Source organism: Condylostylus longicornis, unplaced genomic scaffold (assembly GCF_029603195.1).
Source record: "Condylostylus longicornis isolate FDR11 unplaced genomic scaffold, ASM2960319v2 ptg000211l, whole genome shotgun sequence".
NCBI classification, from domain to species: Eukaryota; Metazoa; Arthropoda; class Insecta; order Diptera; family Dolichopodidae; genus Condylostylus; species Condylostylus longicornis.
This window is the reverse complement of record NW_026578178.1, coordinates 318,637-338,885: the sequence shown is the minus strand read 5'-3', so window position 1 is coordinate 338,885 and position 20,249 is coordinate 318,637. Positions and strand designations below refer to the sequence as shown.

The 20,249-nt window shown below is 27.8% G+C and overlaps 1 protein-coding gene across 1 annotated transcript in view; it reads left to right on the top strand.

Annotated features, from left to right (window-relative positions):
- The window catches only part of LOC129616454 (clathrin heavy chain), a 73,243-nt gene extending 53,603 nt beyond the window's left edge, over positions 1-19,640 (top strand). Inside the window, exons 8-9 of the mRNA XM_055532078.1 lie at positions 18,929-19,015; positions 19,067-19,640. Coding sequence (XP_055388053.1) covers positions 18,929-19,015; positions 19,067-19,291 — 312 coding nt within the window. The 3' untranslated portion in view covers positions 19,292-19,640. The remainder of the gene's footprint in view (positions 1-18,928; positions 19,016-19,066) is intronic.
- Positions 19,641-20,249: the final 609 nt, after the last annotated feature.

The following is a 20,249-nucleotide window of genomic DNA, read 5'->3' as shown; positions in this document are numbered from 1 at the left end:
TTCAAATATTTACAACATAGGGCCGAGATCAAAAATTTGAACAAAACGGATTAAAAATCCTTAAGGTTACCCTGCAACAAATAGTTGAAAAAGGTAATTTTTATGGTTTTAGGGGCGTATAACTTTTAGAGGGGGGAAAAAGGTAAAAATCTTGTTCCACGGAAATAAGTTTCTGGTAAAGATCTATATCTTTTCAAAAAATTTTTGAAAAAGAGCTAAAAAATAACAATATTTCAGAAATGTCAATATCAAGAATCTGCCAAATTAGAGTTAGGTATAAATCTACCAGAGTAGCCACTCAGCTGATCCTAAGAAAAAAAAGTTGTATATTACTTCATCTTCGCAATTATACGCGATTTCTATTTTATATTTTGCTTTTGTTTTTTTTTTTGTTTTTATACTTTGATGTATAACAGAAATTAAAATCTGGTGCAGATTTCAAAGAACATCAACAGATGGGTCTGGCAAAAATGAGCAAAATTTTTAATTTCAAAAATTTTACACTGGATTGGATGTCTCTTAAATATATGGGTCTTTGCTTATACTTCCAGGGCAAGTGTTATTGTCTAAAAAATCGAACGAAAATGATAATGATACTTAGTAAAATGTAATATAGATAGAGTCATCTATATGAATATGTTTTATAGTTGCCTCAAGTATATTTTGTTTTAAAAATATTGCTTTGATACTGTCCAAATTCAAAAGGGCTATTGCAAAGCATCTGTATTCAAAAGTTGCAAGAGGGAAACGTATATGTGAAGAATAAATAAAAAGAATTTGTGATTTTTTGAAGAAGTGTATCTTTCAATTCTCTTCTAATTTTTAAAATGAAAAAAACAAATGACTGATTTTTTCCTAATAATGGAAATTGTTTTTGTTTTGTATTATTAGTTTAAGAAAAATATGAGAAATACGCATCAATTTAAAGTTGTGTAAATTATGTTGTATGAATATGTTATACTCATATTCATTCCTTTATGCATAACCAAGCACATAAGAAACTTCAATAAGACTTTATAAAAAGTTCAAGTATGGTATAAATACGACTGTAATCTCAGAGGTTTCAATACCTTTACATTATAAAAAAAACTGCTAAAGTTTTTGATATATTTCGGATTCAATTTTTATAATATTAATACATACAATATGACAAATGCAATTAAAACATCAAAAATGGCAAAAGCCAAAGTTTTAACTTGTAACCAATGTAGAAAAAAATATTAACATTTGCAAAAAAAAACAACTAAATGTGATGGTGAGCGCTAGAAATGGTACCACAATAGCTGATCTGGTATGGCTATTTAAAGCTTCTTAAATGTTGTGGTTTATATTTTATGCTATAACAAGAGGCAAAAACATAAATCATTGGCAGTGGATTCAATATCTGGTACTCAGACTACATAGAATAAACAGTCCCAAACTAAGATTATTTACCAGGAGTACACCAATACGAATAGCATCGTGAAGAAACTTGAAAAAATTATAGCTAAACAAGTATGATAAAAACTGATATTGAGCCTTATTCTAGTTGTCGAAGTAGAGCGACAATTGTCGTTACGACTTGAATTTGATATTCTAAGCGGCGATCGCAGTGACAATCGTCGGGGAATAGCGGGAAAATGTGTTTCAGCCATATTCCAGTTGTATATGTCGTAGTGAAACGACGTTTTTTGTCGAAAAGTATTTACAAGTGACAAGAAAGAAGGATAAACCCAAAATGCAAGTTAAAACAAAACAATTTAACAAAATCATAAAAAAATTAATTTTATACATAAATCAAGTCATAAAATATATAATTTAATTTTTGTATTTATAAATTTGAAGAATTGGAAATTTCATGACAGGGACCGCCTTTTACGGGTACTCGTTTTTCCCTCGAATATATTCAGTAAATATACAAAGGCCTCCTTTGGAAGTCTGTAATAGTTTATAAATCTGTGAATAAAATAAAATGTTTGCAACTAATTTACTAGAAAAAATTTGGCAGTCCAATGGATTAGAACTGTCGCTAATCTTAAATTTTTCGATCCTTAATTGTTGTTTTTTTTTAATTTCATCACTACCGGAATGAGATGAATTCGTAAACCATAATGCAAATGACATTTTTTAATTTTTAAAAATATAAATATATATGCACTGAAAATTTTTTTTTAGTTTGAACTTTAATCGCCGAAATTTCTTTTTAAAATGTATCAATTTCACTTGAAAGGTTTAATTTGCGATTATTTCTGGCACTCACGTCACTCGACAACCAGAATACCACATTTCAAATCATGTGACAGCGGCAACGACAAATGTCACGTAAGTGACGCGACAACTAGAATAAGGCTCATTGAAGGATACGGAGAAACATTTTATATTAAAGGATACGGAGACACAACAGTTTAATATAAGAAAGTATTGATAGAAACCGAATTGAAATTGAATTATTAAATTAAATTAAAGTAAGAGAAACTAAAAATATATATTGAAATAAGTGGCCATGACAAAAGTGAAATTAGCAGAATATGAAATTAGCGGCCAAATTATTGTTACATTAATCGATGTAATTTTACACATAAGGCGATGTGTTAAATAAGTTTTAAATATACCGATGAGTATATTTCTAATGGTGAGTAAAAAAATGCTCTTAGGTTTCTGCCAGGATTTATAGTGTAAAGAGAGACATTTAGGGTCTGGTCCATGGCTGTACAGGCCTGAACCCTAAGAGAGTGTAATAGTTCACAACTGACGAATTCATACGTATTCTTATGGGATTTATAGAAGGCACTTTTTAACACCATAAGTTTCTCACAAGATCAACTTTTTTCGAAGTTTTAATTAGAAAAAGTTAAAATTCAATCTTTTTCTACTTTACTAATGCTTACATTAAAACATTGATTAAAAAAAACCTTCCAGGTTCCGTTCATTTTTTTAATATTGTGATAAACGCTACACTAAAAGAAAATAAAGTTGGGTCAAACCAATGGTTTTTATTGTAGCACTATTGCCTTCAACAAGTGAAAATTCTGCTTTTAAATACAGTCTATATATACCTATCGCACTATTAAAATTATTTCAAATTATATACACAATTATTTCTAGAATTCCATATATTTAGGGTAAACGATTTATGCAGTGAAATAAACCAAAAATTAATATAAAGTGGGGTTAACATAATGCGCGATTTCAAAGGTTATTTTTATTAGTTAAGAAAAATAATTATATTTTTCATTGTCATGGAATTTACCGTTAGCTTTTTGGTTTATAGGAATTTGAAAAAGCTTGCGGTTTCGGGAATATAAGGTATCAAAAATTCAAATTTTACAAATTTCAAGAGGCGATAATTTGAGAGGGGGTGGAGATGGAAAAAAATTTTTTTCTAACGAAATAAATTATTTGTTAATGTCTAAAATTTCAAGGTTCTACAAGCGAAATCAAAAATTTGGAAAAAAAGGACTTTAGATAATGGTTAGTTTGAACGGCCATTTTTATTTTCTAAAGTTTAACTATAGTATACCACGCTAGGGGAAGCAAGCCACTGCCTTTCTGTGTTTGCAAAATTTCAAAAATGCTTATGGTTTCGAAATAAGTTTCTAGCAAAGATCTATGTACGTATTATTTCAGCTTTCTATCTTTAAGGGTGTAGAAGCTTGTAAACAAAAAAAGTGTCCACGGACGGACGGACGGATGGATGGACAGAGTGAAACTAATAAGCACTTTTTTTTTTAATTTTTTGGAAAAGTGCTAAAAAAATAGCCCAATTTTTTTTTCGAAGTATTTAGTTGATTGGTGTATTACCACATTTCAAATCATGTGACAGCGACAACGACAAATGTCACGTAAGTGACGCGACAACTAGAATAAGGCTCATTGAAAGATACGGAGAAACATTTTATATTAAAGGATACGGAGACACAACAGTTTAATATAAGAAAGTATTGATAGAAACCGAATTGAAATTGAATTATTAAATTAAATTAAAGTAAGAGAAACTAAAAATATATATTGAAATAAGTGGCCATGACAAAAGTGAAATTAGCAGAATATGAAATTAGCGGCCAAATTATTGTTACATTAATCGATGTAATTTTACACATAAGGCGATGTGTTAAATAAGTTTTAAATATACCGATGAGTATATTTCTAATGGTGAGTAAAAAAATGCTCTTAGGTTTCTGCCAGGATTTATAGTGTAAAGAGAGACATTTAGGGTCTGGTCCATGGCTGTGAGAAATACAGGCCTGAACCCTAAGAGAGTGTAATAGTTCACAACTGACGAATTTATACGTATTCTTATGGGATTTATAGAGGGCACTTTTTAACACCATAAGTTTCTCACAAGATCAACTTTTTTCGAAGTTTTAATTAGAAAAAGTTAAAATTCAATCTTTTTCTACTTTACTAATGCTTACATTAAAACATCGATTAAAAAAAACCTTCCAGGTTCCGTTCATTTTTTTAATATTGTGATAAACGCTACACTAAAAGAAAATAAAGTTGGGTCAAACCAATGGTTTTTATTGTAGCACTATTGCCTTCAACAAGTGAAAATTCTGCTTTTAAATACAGTCTATATATACCTATCGCACTATTAAATTTATTTCAAATTATATACACAATTATTTCTAGGATTCCATATATTTAGGGTAAACGATTTATGCAGTGAAATAAACCAAAAATTAATATAAAGTGGGGTTAACATAATGCGCGATTTTAAAGGTTAATTTTATTAGTTAAGAAAAATAATTATATTTTTTATTGTCATGGAATTTACCGTTAGCTTTTTGGTTTATAGGAATTTGAAAAAGCTTGCGGTTTCGGAAATATAAGGTATCAAAAATTCAAATTTTACAAATTTTAAGAGGCGATAATTTGAGAGGGGGTGGAGATGGAAAAAAATTTTTTTCTAACGAAATAAACTATTTGTTAATGTCTAAAATTTCAAGGTTCTACAAGAGAAATCAAAAATTTGGAAAAAAACGACTTTAGATAATGGTTAGTTTGAACGGCCATTTTTATTTTCTAAAGTTTAACTATAGTATACCACGCTAGGGGAAGCAAGCCACTGCCTTTCTGTGTTTGCAAAATTTCAAAAATGCTTATGGTTTCGAAATAAGTTTCTAGCAAAGATCTATGTACGTATTATTTCAGCTTTTTATCTTTAAGGGTGTAGAAGCTTGTAAACAAAAAAAGTGTCCACGGACGGACGGACGGATGGATGGACAGAGTGAAACTAATAAGCACTTTTTTTTTTTAATTTTTTGGAAAAGTGCCCAATTTTTTTTTCGAAGTATTTAGTTGATTGGTGTATTTTTTCAAATTTGGGAAAATGTACATTTTATATTAACAAGTTCATTATTTTTGCCTGATATGTCTGCCAAAATGCATATTTCTGATATAATCACATATATATCTATATAATTATTAATTTATTATATTAATGTGTATACTATGCGTATACTTAATTAAATTTATATGCTTCATAATTTATAAAAATTATTCCATATGTGAATTCTTTCCATAATAAGAGTTCATATAATTCTTTTTAGGTATGTATGTGATTTTAGTTTTATTAAGAAATATTTTCACATTGTTAATGTAAGGCTAATTCAATGATGTACCTAAATTACCTAAATTTATGATGATTTATCAATGATGTACCTAAATTTGTTTTTATATAGGGGATAACTTGAAAATGACGCATCTTTTATAATGATTATAAAATTTTAAAATCACTTTAAATTTAATAAAATTTTTATTAACTTTATTTTAAGTCGTGTATTCTAGACTAAAAAATAAGTACCTTTTATTTTTGTTCACTGTATTATCATTATTTACTATCAATTCTCTCAGATATGTTGTGTGTGACATGGCGGTACAAAAAAATGTGAAAAAAACTCCAAAATTTATTTAATCAAAATTATTGTTAAAATTTTGAGTTGAAATTTGAATTTTTGATTATGTTGTGATATATAAAGCAACAAAAAAAAATGTTTCTTCAGAAATGCCATTTCACCAAAAATACATATGAAATTTAACAAATAAATTCATCAAGAGAACAGGGTCCAGTCCTTTTTTTTGTAATGCCACGATCTGATCCAACAAATTCATCATCATCATCATCATTTGGCACTACATCCCAGGATAATCTCTGGCCTTCTGCACAATTGGCCTCCAAGTTGCCCGTTCTTTTGCAGATGTTTTCCGATTTTGGACTCCCAGCTTTAAGGCTTCATTTTCAATATCTTTGACCCACCTTTTTCTTGGTCTTCCTCTCCCACGATTAAAATAAGGACGGTTATTAAGAATTTTAAAAATTAAATCGCCCATTCAGGCCACATGTCCAGCTCATTTTAATCTCTGTGATTTTATAAAAATATAACAATATCTTCTATCAACTGCTCCAATTTACTATTGGTTCGCCTCTTACATTTGCCATTCTCGAATCTTCTTGCCTTGAGATTCCCAGGGCTAGCGTATCAGTATTTATCATACTGATCACTACTATATGTCGCAACTGGACGTATGATTGTTTTATATATGATAAGCTTGATTCGTCTGGATAGTAGATTCGATTGTATAACTTTTTTGTTAGCGTGATAGTTCCTGTTGCCTGCTTGAATTATATCATTCATCGTAAAGTGCATACTATTGTCATTGCGAATTATAGTTCCTAGGTAGTTAAAACTCGTTACACTCTGGAAATTGTATTCGTCAATTGCCATACTTTGTATTTATCGTCTTCTCGTTCTACACGTTTCTAGGTGTAGTTTCTAGGTTCTCGTTCTACACGTTTCTAGGCTTCACACATTACCCTAACATTTCTCCCAATTATAAGAACATTATCTGTATATGCCATTATTTTATACTAGTTGCCACTAGTATAAAATTTTGCCATAGCATGTTGTAGAGATAGATTAAACATTAAAGCAGATAGTGCATCTCCTTGTCTCACTCCAGTTTTAATTTCAAATGCATCTGAGGTTTGTCCTTGCAATACTATTTTGGCTTTTGAATTTTTTATTGTCATCATTATTTAGTTTATTATTTTTTGCGGTATTCTTGTCTTTTCAGCGCTACCTCTAACTTATTTCTATCTACACTATCAAAGTCTTGTTTATAAGCAATAAAGAGCAAATGAAGATCTACACATTGAAATCTCCCATCGATATTAAAGTGTCATATCTATCTACTTTTTCGCATTTATTACTTAGATTTTCATAAAAAAATATCTTTGTCTTCAGCATCTGCATCTTCAATTGGGACATAAGCTGATTTTGATGTTACAAAATTTTCCTTTTAACCTTATTATAGATATTCTATCATCAACTGATTTAAAAACCATTACGGTGTATTTTAATTTTTTGCTTATCATGAATCCAGTACCATACAATCCAATTCTACCAGGTGCGCTACCGCTGTAAAACATCGTATATTGAGGTTTATCAATTTTTCTTTTATTTGCCCACCTTATTTCTTATAAAGCTGTTTTCATATTTCAAGGGTCAATTTTATATTTCGCACATTTCATTTGCTACTTCTTGTATTTTCAGTATTTGTAACATTGCTCTTACATTCCAAGTCGCTATTTTCAAATCGTTATCCTTAGGACGGTTATAGGTCTGTGCTCCATTATTTCCATGGAGCAACGAATTAAAAATACTAAAGGAAGGAGCATCTTGAAAAAACAATGAAGCCAATGTTTTTCTAGTTGTGTCTTTCTTTGCTTCGACCATTGTCAAAGTCGTAACAGGAGCATATATATTTTATTTTCTTTTCTGTCGTCTACTACAAAATATGTTTAATTTTTAAGAAGGATAAGTAAAAAGTTTTTTAAAAGTAAAATCTTAAATATATATTAAAATATTTTTTCATTTTAAATATCTGTAGAAAAAATAAAATTTAAATAACATTATTTTTTTTCTCTTTGAGTAAATTTATTTTACAAATTATAATTTTGGTAAAATATTTAAAATACAAACTTCAGTTTTTTCCCTTCAGCAAGTGAAAATACTTCTTTTAAAAACAAATATATATATCTGGTGTCAAAAAGTACGGATACTTCTAGAAGGGCTAGAGACATGGACAAAATGGTAGTGTTTTGCCTCTAAGGTCCCATTATAATCTGACATTGGAACTTTTTATATGTTCACCCACAGTTTTAAAAAAATAGGTATCCATTCATAATTATGTATTTTTATACTTACAATTTTATTTCTAATTATTCCAACAAAAAATTTCAAAATGTTCAATTCTAATATATTCATATGTACATACGTTCATATGTTCGCGTAAAAAATTCTAAAATCCTAAATTCTAATACATTCATATATACATACATTATATTTGAATAAAATTATTGTTTTGTTTTTGCCTAAACCTTTTCTTTATTTGAAAAATTTAATTCTTTATATTCACCCACAGTTTTAAAAAAATAGGTATCCATTCATAACTATTTATGTTTTTTCTTACAATGTTATTTCTAATTGTTCCAACAAAAAATTTCAAAATTTTCAATTCTAATACATTCATATGTACATACGTTCATATGCTGGAACGGAAAATTTTAAAATTTTCGATTCTAATACAATCATATGTACAGACATAAACAGGTATCCCTTGTATAACGCGTTAGTTACGTTTAAGGGAAATTCTGCGTTATATAAGACTAAGTTTTCATATAAATTCGGGAGTTATGTCCCAATAAGTTTTTTTTTACAAAATAAAATACATAAGTATTTAATAAGAAATAACATATATTTCAACTCAAAACTGAAATTCAGATTTGGTTATAAAATTAAAACCACAACAATAAAAATAATAACAAGTCAAAATTCAAAAAACAAAATAAAACAAGTTATGTACATACATATTATAAAATAAAACAAGCTGAAAAAAAAACTGAGATTTTATTAACAAACTTCATTTTAATTAGTCGGTTTCGCTGTCTTCAAACATCCTATTTCGTGAAAGTTGTCAGTGTTGTGGACGTGTAACATCGTGAAAAAGATATTTCTTCAACATAGTTTTCGTTGTTGGATAAAAAACTAGTTGTGGGCCCTTGTGATCCTTCAACTGGTTTTTCAACTTCCCGTTATAAACATCCAAATTTCGCGTTCTACTGAAATCGATTTTTTTTCAAATCGCGTTATATTAAAAACGCGTTTCATAAGTACTGCGTTGTACGAGGGATACCTGTATATGAATAAAAAATTATTTTATTTATGCCTAAACCTTTTCTTTATTTGAAAAATTTATTTCTTTTTACCCCCTGGTTTAATAATTATGTGTTTAAAATTTATTTCTATATGTCAAACCACAGTTTTGAATGTTATTCAATTCATATAGAGAGCTTAAAAAAAAATTAGTTAACAAGCTTTAAAAAAAATATACATACATGCTTATGTACTTAAAATTTTTGCGAATTTTTCCAAACTATTATAACAATATTTTTTTGGAAATTTTCTTTAAACTTTTATAATAATATTTATCTGTTATTATTATAAAAGTTTAAAGTAAATTTATATATTAAAAAAAAATAAAACAAAAAATTTAAATAAAATAAAAAAAAAAAATTAAAATAATCCAAAAAAAGAAAAATACGATAATATCCATGCAAGCATCGATCCAATAACCTTTTGGTTATCAAACTAAAACGCTACCCGCCAGGCTACGCAGTACTTTTATTACCTTAAATTTGCTTTTATAATTCTATATTTTATTCATATTTCGTATAACTCTTCAAAAACTATCCTATTTTACATTATATTATATATGTATAGCCACTTCTCAGGTGTCAAAAAGTACGGGTACTTCTAAAAGGGCTAGAAACATGGGACAAAAGGCATTAGATAGGGTTTTGCCTCTAGGGTCCCAGAAAATGCAAGAATTCCACCTATTATGATTTGTAAGAATCAAGCTTTCTTAATTTCATTTTAAAATAAAGTTGGGTCAAACCAATGGTTTGTATTGTAGCACTTTTCCCTTCAATAAGTTAAAATTCTGCTTTTAAATACATTCTATGTATACCTATCACACTATTAAAATTATTTTCATTCATATACAAAATTCTTTCTAGGATTGCATATATTTAGGATGACACATACATGCAGTCTTTGAAATAAAGCAAAAATTAATATAAAGAGGGGTTAACATAATGCTCAATTTTAAGAGTTAATTGTATGAGTTAAGAAAAATAATATTTTTTAATTTCATGGAATTTACCGTTAGGTTTTTGCGTTTATAAAAATTTGGAAAAGCGTGCGGTTTCGGAAATATAAGGTATCAAAAATTCAAATTTTAAAAATTTCAAAGGGTGATAACTTGAGAGGGAGTGGAGATGGAAAAAAATTTTCTTCTAACGAAATGAACTATTTGTTAATGTAATGTCTTTATATCTAACAAGTCCCAATACTCAATTTTTTTTACGAAATATTACGAATTTTTGGCTTCGTTCCTGTTTTTTTCTTTAAATGCTACTGATCGTGTCATATTTCTTATTATTTTTTTCTTTTTTTTTACGTAAAAAAGAGTTTAATATTTTAAAAAATCTCAGGATATTATACACATTTTTTAAAAAGCTTTCCATTTAAGTTCTATTGCACGAAAAAGAAAGAAAGGTAGGAGGAAAGAAAAAATGAAAAAAAATTTCAAATTCATATTTCAGTATGGTTTCAAATGTTAATGAGGAAGGATGTATGATTTTTTATGCACATTTTGTATTTCCCAATAAGGTAAGTTGAGTAGTGTCGGCTAACAAAAATGTTATTTGAAGTAATATAGGTTGACACATTTCAACAATTTGAATTATCTCATTTCGGTTATTTATACGTTACTTACAAAATTGTTTCAAATAATTTCAGTTAGTTTTTAAGTTTTTAAAAATAAATATGTATGTACCTACTTCCAATAAATTTGTTTTTAAATAATTATTTTAAAACTATTTAAAACATGTTATATTGAGTGCTTCAAAAATTTTGCTGTTCTCTTTTTTCATATTTTATTAGCAGGTAAACAAGAGCAATCTATTTATAAAATGTCCCTGCATGTGTATGTATGACCTATCTTAATTCTAAACGGAAACAATATTACATAAAGAACAAAAATTTTAAATTACCTGTTATTTTACAGTCGGAATTTTTGAGTCATTTGGTAAAATACCATTTATTTCAAAAATAAAAAAATATTCAAATCCGGTCATAAAAATATATGATTGTTTTTTCCAAACATTTTAAATATTTTTTTTCTTTGGTAATTGATATAAATGATAGTAAGTTTTTAATATTTTTCTCAAATAAAAATAGAGGTAAAATTTTGAAGTTTATATAAAATTTGTATTTAAAAAATAATATTTGATTGCATTTTAGATATTATTTTCTAATTCCCTCTTCAAATTTTTTGTTTACTATGTATTCATATCAATATTTAATAATTATCTTTCATTAATTATATTTTCAACTTGACACCACAACTTGACTGTCTATCTTCAATGATGTAGAAGTTTTGTAAACAGACACACGGACGGACGGACGGACAGAGTGAAACTAATAAGCACTTTTTTTCAAAAATTTTTTGGAAAAGTGCTAAAAATAAAATTGTCAATAAAAAAAATTCATTTGACAAATCAGGGTTCACTTCTTAGATTTTTTGCATAGAAATGGTATACTATAGGCATTACTATTACATATAATTAGTATTAACTAATTATATTATATTATACCATATAATTAGTAATTAGTTAATACTAATTATATGGTAAATTCTTAAACGTCAAATTTTACAAAATTTGAGTTGTCAGAGTTTACGAATACTCTACTGCTTCTTTACTTTCAGTGAAAGTTTAAAAAAAGTCAATTAAGCGTCAAAATTGTAGATTTTTTTTTTACATGCAGACAGTCTGACGTAGTAATTCAGTAAATAAATTTGATGTATTGGTGACTATCATTACGTAAAAATAATAAAAAAAAAATATTTTTTTTGTTACTTTTTAATATGTAAGTATAAAATTATTTTAAATCCAGAAAAAAATTTTTTTTTGTTTTGACGTTTACGGATGATCAAAATTCAAAGTCAATTACGGGTAAAAAGTTTACTACATTTCTGTCCGTAAGAGTTTTATACGTCAGACAGTTTGCAGACTGAAAACAAAATTTTGACGTTAAAGAATTTGCGGATACATTCACGCATTTTATTCGCGTGTATTATAAAATCCAAATACATATCATATGTATGTGCATGGATTTTAGTAGCGAATTATTTTATGCGTAAACAGTAATTGATCGATTAAAGTGCTTATTATCAAAGGTATCTTACAATTTTAGGCGACATAATTCAAAGCGAGGTTCTAAAATAAATTACTCAAAAGATATTAGGTCTGAAAGCAACTAATTATTTGTTTAATTATGCATTTTTTCGTAATTATTTTTACGAGTTTTTCTTATTTTAAGTTTTATCTTATAAAATATTAGGAAAAAAACATATTTATATCGTAATATTACGGGTGTGTTTTTGAAGAAAAGAGGTAAACTTAAAATATCTCACACAGATTGGAACACAATTTCAAAACTACAGACATAACGACACGGCTTGTTTATGTATAAAGCCACACTGATATTTTCATTCATATACGAAAGTATTTTTAAGATTGCATATATTTAGGATGAAAGATTTATTGCAGTTTTTGAAATAAAATAAAATTTAATTTAAGGAGAGGTTAAAACATGATGTTTGATTTTAAGGGTAAATTGTGTGAATTAAAAAAAATAATTTTATTTTTTAATGGCATATTATTTACCCTTATGCGTTTGTAGAAATTCAGAGCGGGTGGAGGGAAAAAAAATTTTCTTCTAATGAAGTAAAATATTTGTTAATGTCTAATTAACAAATATTCTAAGTCCGTCTACAGACGGACAGAGAGAAAATAAACAAGCACCTTTTCAAAAATTTTTCGAAAAAGTGCTAAAAACAAATATTTTTTTCCAACATTAAGACTTGAGAAATTTACTAATTACAATTACAATTCATGAATTATATTTAAAATTACGAATTAAATTTAACACTATTAAATAAATATTTTAAATTATTAATATAAATTATGTTCACGTACATTGGTAGTAAACTTCCATTTGTTCCTTTAAATGAGAACAACAATTTGGAATTATACACTTCTTTCACGTAACAGAGTTTTTTTTCTCATTTTCCATTTTAAATTTTTTCCTATAAATTTTTTCAAAACTATTATATTATATTTTTCACATTTTTTTTTTATTTTTTTTTTTTAAGATTTTTTATAATTCACGGAAATTTTACAACTGAAATCACAACATTTTTTTTGTTTACTATTTATACAAGCGCCGTGTAAAAATAAAACAACATCTCGAATTTAATGTTAATTTCAGTCTTGGAGCAAAGAAAGAGACATACCTAAAGTTTTTGGCTTCACTATGTTTTTTTTTTTCAAGATACGATTTCCTAGGGAGTGTAGGCGGGATAGAAACAAAGATGCTACTTCACTTCGTATTTCTAATTCGTTGATCTGATCATAATAACGTATGTGTATGACATTCATGAGAAGAAAAGAAATTAGAGGTGGACAACTATCGATACTATCGATTGTTTTCAACTATCAAGACTATCAATAGTTTTAAAGTCTATATAATACCGTCGTCAAATAAATATCAATTCTTGTCAAGTATTAATCAAAGTATATCTACTAATAAGTAATTCGACTCGTTCCATTCCGTTAATTTTCGTTTGCATCTTGCTTCCAAATTCGTAAAATATTCCATTTTTTTTAGAAGTAGATGGTAATAAGAGTTGTGTAGGCAAGAAAGAAACAAAATATTGTAAACAAAAGAGTGTATTAAAAACATTGAACTAAAATAAAATTAAATTAAGTTAGGTAAAAATTTTGTTATTTTTATTTTGATAATTACAAAATTTATTTTTCATTTTATAAAGTTTAGGTAAAAAATTCGAATGTATGAAAACAAAAGAGTTTGAAATTTCATGTATGAATGTACACATGCATGTACCTGGTAGAGTAGATACACAGTATCAGATAGTGACATAGAAATAAAGTAATTTATAAAGAAAAAAAGATGTATGCATACTGATTACTTTATGAAATATAATTAAAAAAGAGTTTAATATTTTAAAAAATCTCAGGATATTATACACATTTTTTAAAAAGCTTCCCATTTAAGTTCTATTGCACGAAAAAGAAAGAAAGGTAGGAGGAAAGAAAAAATGAAAAAAAATTTCAATTTCATATTTCAGTATGGTTTCAAATGTTAATGAGGAAGGATGTATGATTTTTTATGCACATTTTGTATTTCCCAATAAGGTAAGTTGAGTAGTGTCGGCTAACAAAAATGTTATTAAAAGCAATATAGGCTGACACATTTCAACAATTTGAATTATCTCATTTCGGTTATTTATACGTTACTTATAAAATTGTTTCAAATAATTTCAGTTAGTTTTTAAGTTATTAAAAATAAATATGTATGTACCTACTTCCAATAAATTTGTTTTTAAATAATTATTTTAAAACTATTTAAAACGTGTTATATTGAGTACTTCAAAAATTTTGCTGTTCTCTTTTTTCATATTTTATTAGCAGGTAAACAAGAGCAATCTATTTATAAAATGTCCCTGCATGTGTATGTATGACCTATCTTAATTCTAAACGGAAACAATATTACATAAAGAACAAAAATTTTAAATTACCTGTTATTTTACAGTCGGAATTTTTGAGTCATTTGGTAAAATACCATTTACTTCAAAAATAAAAAAATATTCAAATCCGGTCATAAAAATATATGATTTTTTTTTCCAAACATTTTAAATATTTTTTTTTCTTAGGTAATTGATATAAATGATAGTAAGTTTTTAATATTTTTTCAAATAAAAATAGAGGTAAAATTTTGAAGTTTATATAAAATTTGTGTTTAACAAATAGTATTTGATTGTATTTTAGATATTATTTTCTAATTCCCTCTTCAAATTTTTTGTTTACTATGTATTCATATCAATATTTAATAATTATCTTTCATTAATTATATTTTCAACTTGACACCACAGTTACTCCCCATATCTTGAGTTACCTTACCCTATGAGAAAAAAAGCTGTTCACTTAAAAATAATGAAATGCTTTCAGTAACATATAAAACGTTGAAGGCGAAGGATGTGCTTGTTGTTTTTCCGCTTTTTTTATAATATTAAAATAATTATCAATGAAAATATTAATATATTTTTTTGATTTTTCAAATATATTTTCTAAATTTTACCTGCTTTATAATAAATGTGAATTAATTTTAATATTTCCTCTCAAAAAATAGCTACTTCGATTTTAAAAAAAACCCGTATAAAATAAGGTCGTGCTTTTAAGTTTCTCTCTGAGCATTGGGACTTGTTAGATATAAAGACATTAGTTAATGTCTAAAAACCCCTAGAAGTTCAAGCTTTTACAAGCTGGGGTCTAGAAGAATAACGACATCAAAAATTTAGAAAAAAAGGACTTTTAGATAACGGTAAATTTGAACGGCCATTTTGCCTTTCTAAAGTTTAACTATAGTATACCGCACTAGGGAAAGCAAGCCGCTGCCTTTCTGCGTTTGCAAAATTTCAAGGATGCTTATGGTTTCATTGCAACAAATAGTTAAAAAAGGCCATTTGTAAGGTTTTGAGGGGGTATAACTTCTGGAGGGGGGGGGGAATAGGTAAAAATTTTGTTCTACGGAAGTAAGTTTCTAGTAATGATCTATGTACGTATAAAATTTTAGCTGTCTATCTTCAATGATGTAGAAGTTTTGTAAACAGACACACGGACGGACGGACAGAGTGAAACTAATAAGCACTTTTTTCAAAATTTTTTTGGAAAAGTGCTAATAATGTCAAGATTTTTTTTATAAAAAAAATATAAAAAAATAGAGTTGACCTTGTCACCTCTGTGATACCCGTACGAATTTGTTATCGTATGTACGAATAACTAATGTGCCATAACTAACTATGGGGCAGACTATGACTTTAAGTTGCCGTATTACCATATTAATTTATGCAAAATTTCAGTACTATATGTTATTCAAAATACTGGTTGTGCCAAACTACTATTGATGTTCTATGGCAGCTACCAGAAAGAGCCAAGAAATTTTAGCGAATTTTATCAAGCACATCGGCCCTACTAATATATTCACTTGTGTGAAATCTCAATATTACAGCTTTTATAGTTTCTGAGATATAGTCAAATAACTTTTGAAGTTGTATGGCAGGTACCAGAAGGAGCCAAGTAATTTCAACGACTTTTATGAGACACATTGGCCCTACTAATATATTCGTTTGTGTGAAATTTCGATACCATAGCTTTAATAGTTTCTCAAATATAGTCAAATAACTTTTGAAGTTGTATGGCAGGTACCAGAAGGACCCAAGTAATTTCTACGACTTTTACGAGACACATCGGCCCTACTAATATATTCACTTGTGTGAAATCTCAATATTACAGCTTTTATAGTTTCTGAGATATAGCTAAATAACTTTTGAAGTTGTATGGCAGGTACCAGAAGGAGCCAAATAATTTCAACAACTTTCATGTGACACATTGGCCCTACTAATATATTCGTTTGTGTGAAATTTCAATACCATAACTTTAATAGTTTCTGAAATATAGCCAAATAATTTTGGAAGTTGTATGGCAGGTACCAGAAGGAGCCAAGTAATTTCAACGACTTTTATGTGACACATGGGCCCTACTAATATATTCGTTTGTGTGAAATTTCAATACCATAACTTTTATAGTTTCTGAGATATAGCCAAATAAATTTTGAAGTTGTATGGCATCTACCCGAACCGGTACCCCGATCATGTCCAATTTAAATAGGATTCTGGCACTTACTGCAATAAATCATTTGTGAAAATTTGGTGAACTTAGCTCAATTAGTTTTTGAGTTATCGTTCGGACGGACGGACGGACGGACGGTCGGACGGACGGACGGACGGACGGACGGACGGACAGATACAATTTAGAACTTATCATATAAAACGCATCGCCATTTTCCCATTATTTTTATATCAAAAGAAAACAAGAGTAAGAAAACCACCATTTTATTATTGTGTTTACAAAACAAAATTCAATTGGAATTTTTTTCTAATTTTAAATTTGCACTTAAATATCTTTGATCCTAAAAAAGTTTCTAGCACCACTGGAAGGAGAATTTCAATAGCTTCATAATCAGTACATAAAATTGGGTTAACCTGTCATATATGTTGAGTTACAAATAAAAATATAAAAATTAGACGGTTTTCAGAAATTCCAAGTTTGAGGCCTCATAACTCGAGAAGAAGAGTACAAAAAGCCAAACGTCCGGAAGTGTTTTATGTTCGTCTGGAGTCGTTTTGTCACCCTACTGCTGGAGTGCTGTTGAGTCTAGAGAAAAAATAGAGTTGATCACGTCAACTCTGTAATAGCGTTAATTCGTGCGATTATTATTAACTTATGCGGCAACTTTAATTATTAGTTTTGTTTTGCTAGAAATGGGAAATATAGAACAAAATTATTTGTTTACATTGCACTCATTTGATTTTTAACAAAAAAGAAATTTCTTGAGCAAAATTTAAATTATTAATGGTAGGTTAATTATTGAGGTATCACTTTTTAGTGCGTTCACTTATTATTTATGATGATCATTTTTCCCAGGAGGTCTATACATCATCATAGTTCTAAACTTAATACTGCTTAGTGTTTAAAACTATAAAACTTCAAATTAAAAAAAAAATTGCTATAAATTAAAAAAGCAGGTACAATCGTAACTGTAACTTTGAAACAGACGCTTAGTTTTTAAGCCATACAAACGAAGTGGTGAATTTATAATAAATTCGAATATACGTTTGCACGTAAATAATAGGCCGTATTGCATTTATTTGAGCAAAATTACGGTACTGTAATTTCAATAGTTTCTATTGAAGAACGAGCGAGCTTAGGTCAATTAGACTTATTGTTGGGACGAACGAGCTGACGGAACAGGCCGACAAAGAGCAGATGGGAAGACTGAGAGAACTCGACGCTGATCGAAAATATACACTCATGTCCATATCTCATACCATTATTTCTCAGAGTTACAGACAGTGAGGCAAATTTAAAACCTTTTGAGCACACGTTTGTAAGGGTACCAAAAATAATTTGTAATGAAATTAAGTTTTTTTAAAATTTAAAGATTAATTATTATTACGCTTTTTAAATATTAATTACAATATTAATTCACCGTAATATTTGTGGCTTTTGTTTAACATATAAAAATCTTTATAAAGCTTACAGAGTTTTTTTTTATATTTTTGTGAAACATTTTAATAATTTTAAGTTGTGTTCAATAGCAAAGACAAACTATTTATTGACTTTAGTTAAACAATTAATTTCTGTAACTTTTTATAGGTAAAATTTAATCCGATGACTACGAAAAACTTCAAAAAATGCAGTTTGAACAACCTAGAATTTTTTGCTATATAATGAAACCGGAACTACATTTCAAAATTAAATTTAATTTCACTTTTTTTCTTTGCTTTGTGTTTTCAGTACGTAAACTGAATAAACGAAATATCTTTGCTATATTAAAATTATATATGTACATAAAAGGTATAAATTATCCAGCATTGCAATTCATTCTCCAGGCAATTTACTTTCTTAAGATTATTATTCATGGTAAATTAAAAAATTGATTGATATACCACTTTCACATACAATTTTGAAAGGTTAATTTTAATTTTTTCTGTATAAAATCATTAATTTTCTGATAAAATCAGTCACGATATAGTAAATTTGCTTGGTTTTGAAATATATACTTTCACTATTATATTTTTTAAATTTTAATATTATTCGTATTATACGATCAAAGTTATTTTTTTAATTATATTCTTTAATTTACAAAAACAAATACATTTTATATGTATATTTCAGTGTTACGATTTATTACGACCGGATGTAATATTGGAGTTGGCTTGGCGCCACAATATATTGGATTTCGCAATGCCATATATAATTCAGGTTTGTTTCGTATTAAATTATTATAATAATTTTCATGAAAATTCGTTTTAGATAATTCGAGAATATACATCTAAAGTAGACAAATTAGATGCAAAGGAACTGCAACGTGAAAAAGAAAGTGATACCGGAGAACAAAAAAGCATAATTTCAATTGAACCCACACCTCAACTAATGATAACAGCCGGTCCAGGAATATCAATGCCTGCGCAGTATGCTGCAACATATGCTCCTGGGTACGCAACACCAAATATGCAATATCAGGGTTATGGGATGTAATGTTCCAAAAAGTGGATTAAATTTATTTATAATGTTATCAAATATTTTTTTTTTAATTTCAAAAAGTAAAAAAAGTAAAAATCAATTATAATCATATTTATTTGTAATAACGTCTGTTGAGAAAAACAGTTTCATTTCTCAACAGACGATAATATAACCACTTATCTGTTAAAAATTTCTATATGCATCATAATTATTATACGCAAATATTATAAAAGAAATGATGTAGTTGCTTTATATTATCCCCCATAAAAATGAAGGAAAATATAATTTGAAAGACATAAATAAGCATTAAATGTAATAAAGTTCATTTCTATTACGAATAAAAAATGACATAATTTTATTGATACTGAAATATTTTACCAATTGACTACACACCCTTTTCTGTTTTTATCCTTCCTTATTATAAAGTCTTTCAAGTGCTTTGAATTGTAACTTCAATAAATTTTTGAGCGTGTACCAATGACATTTCATGCCTCGTTTTTCTAAAAGAAGTTGCTGATTTCAATAAATGAGCACACAGTTTCAAATCGCAACATAGCTATGGTTATTTTTGAAAATGCAGTTTGCGTTTGCATTTCTAACTTGGAACTGAATTAACTTCAGCAGCGGAAAAAAGCGGCTACAAAAACTCCAATGTTGCTACTTGTTCTTGCAGTCTTTGAGATACAGTCACAGTATTAAGTTAAAAAATTATTCAATGCCAAATTCACTGATTTACCTAAACTTCTGCACCAGAAACTTAAAAAGCTACAAGTTTACTTGTAACATTTTTATGTGCGTTTTTAATTGGAGACAAGTTGGAATGGCGAATTTTTATAATGGCCCGTATTATGAAAAAAATATTGTACAATACACAATATTTCTGATAGTTATTGTAGTGTCATTATTATAATATAATATATTTGTCGCCATTGTATCGCACGATTTATCGTATTTCAAGTTTTTTTTTTGATAT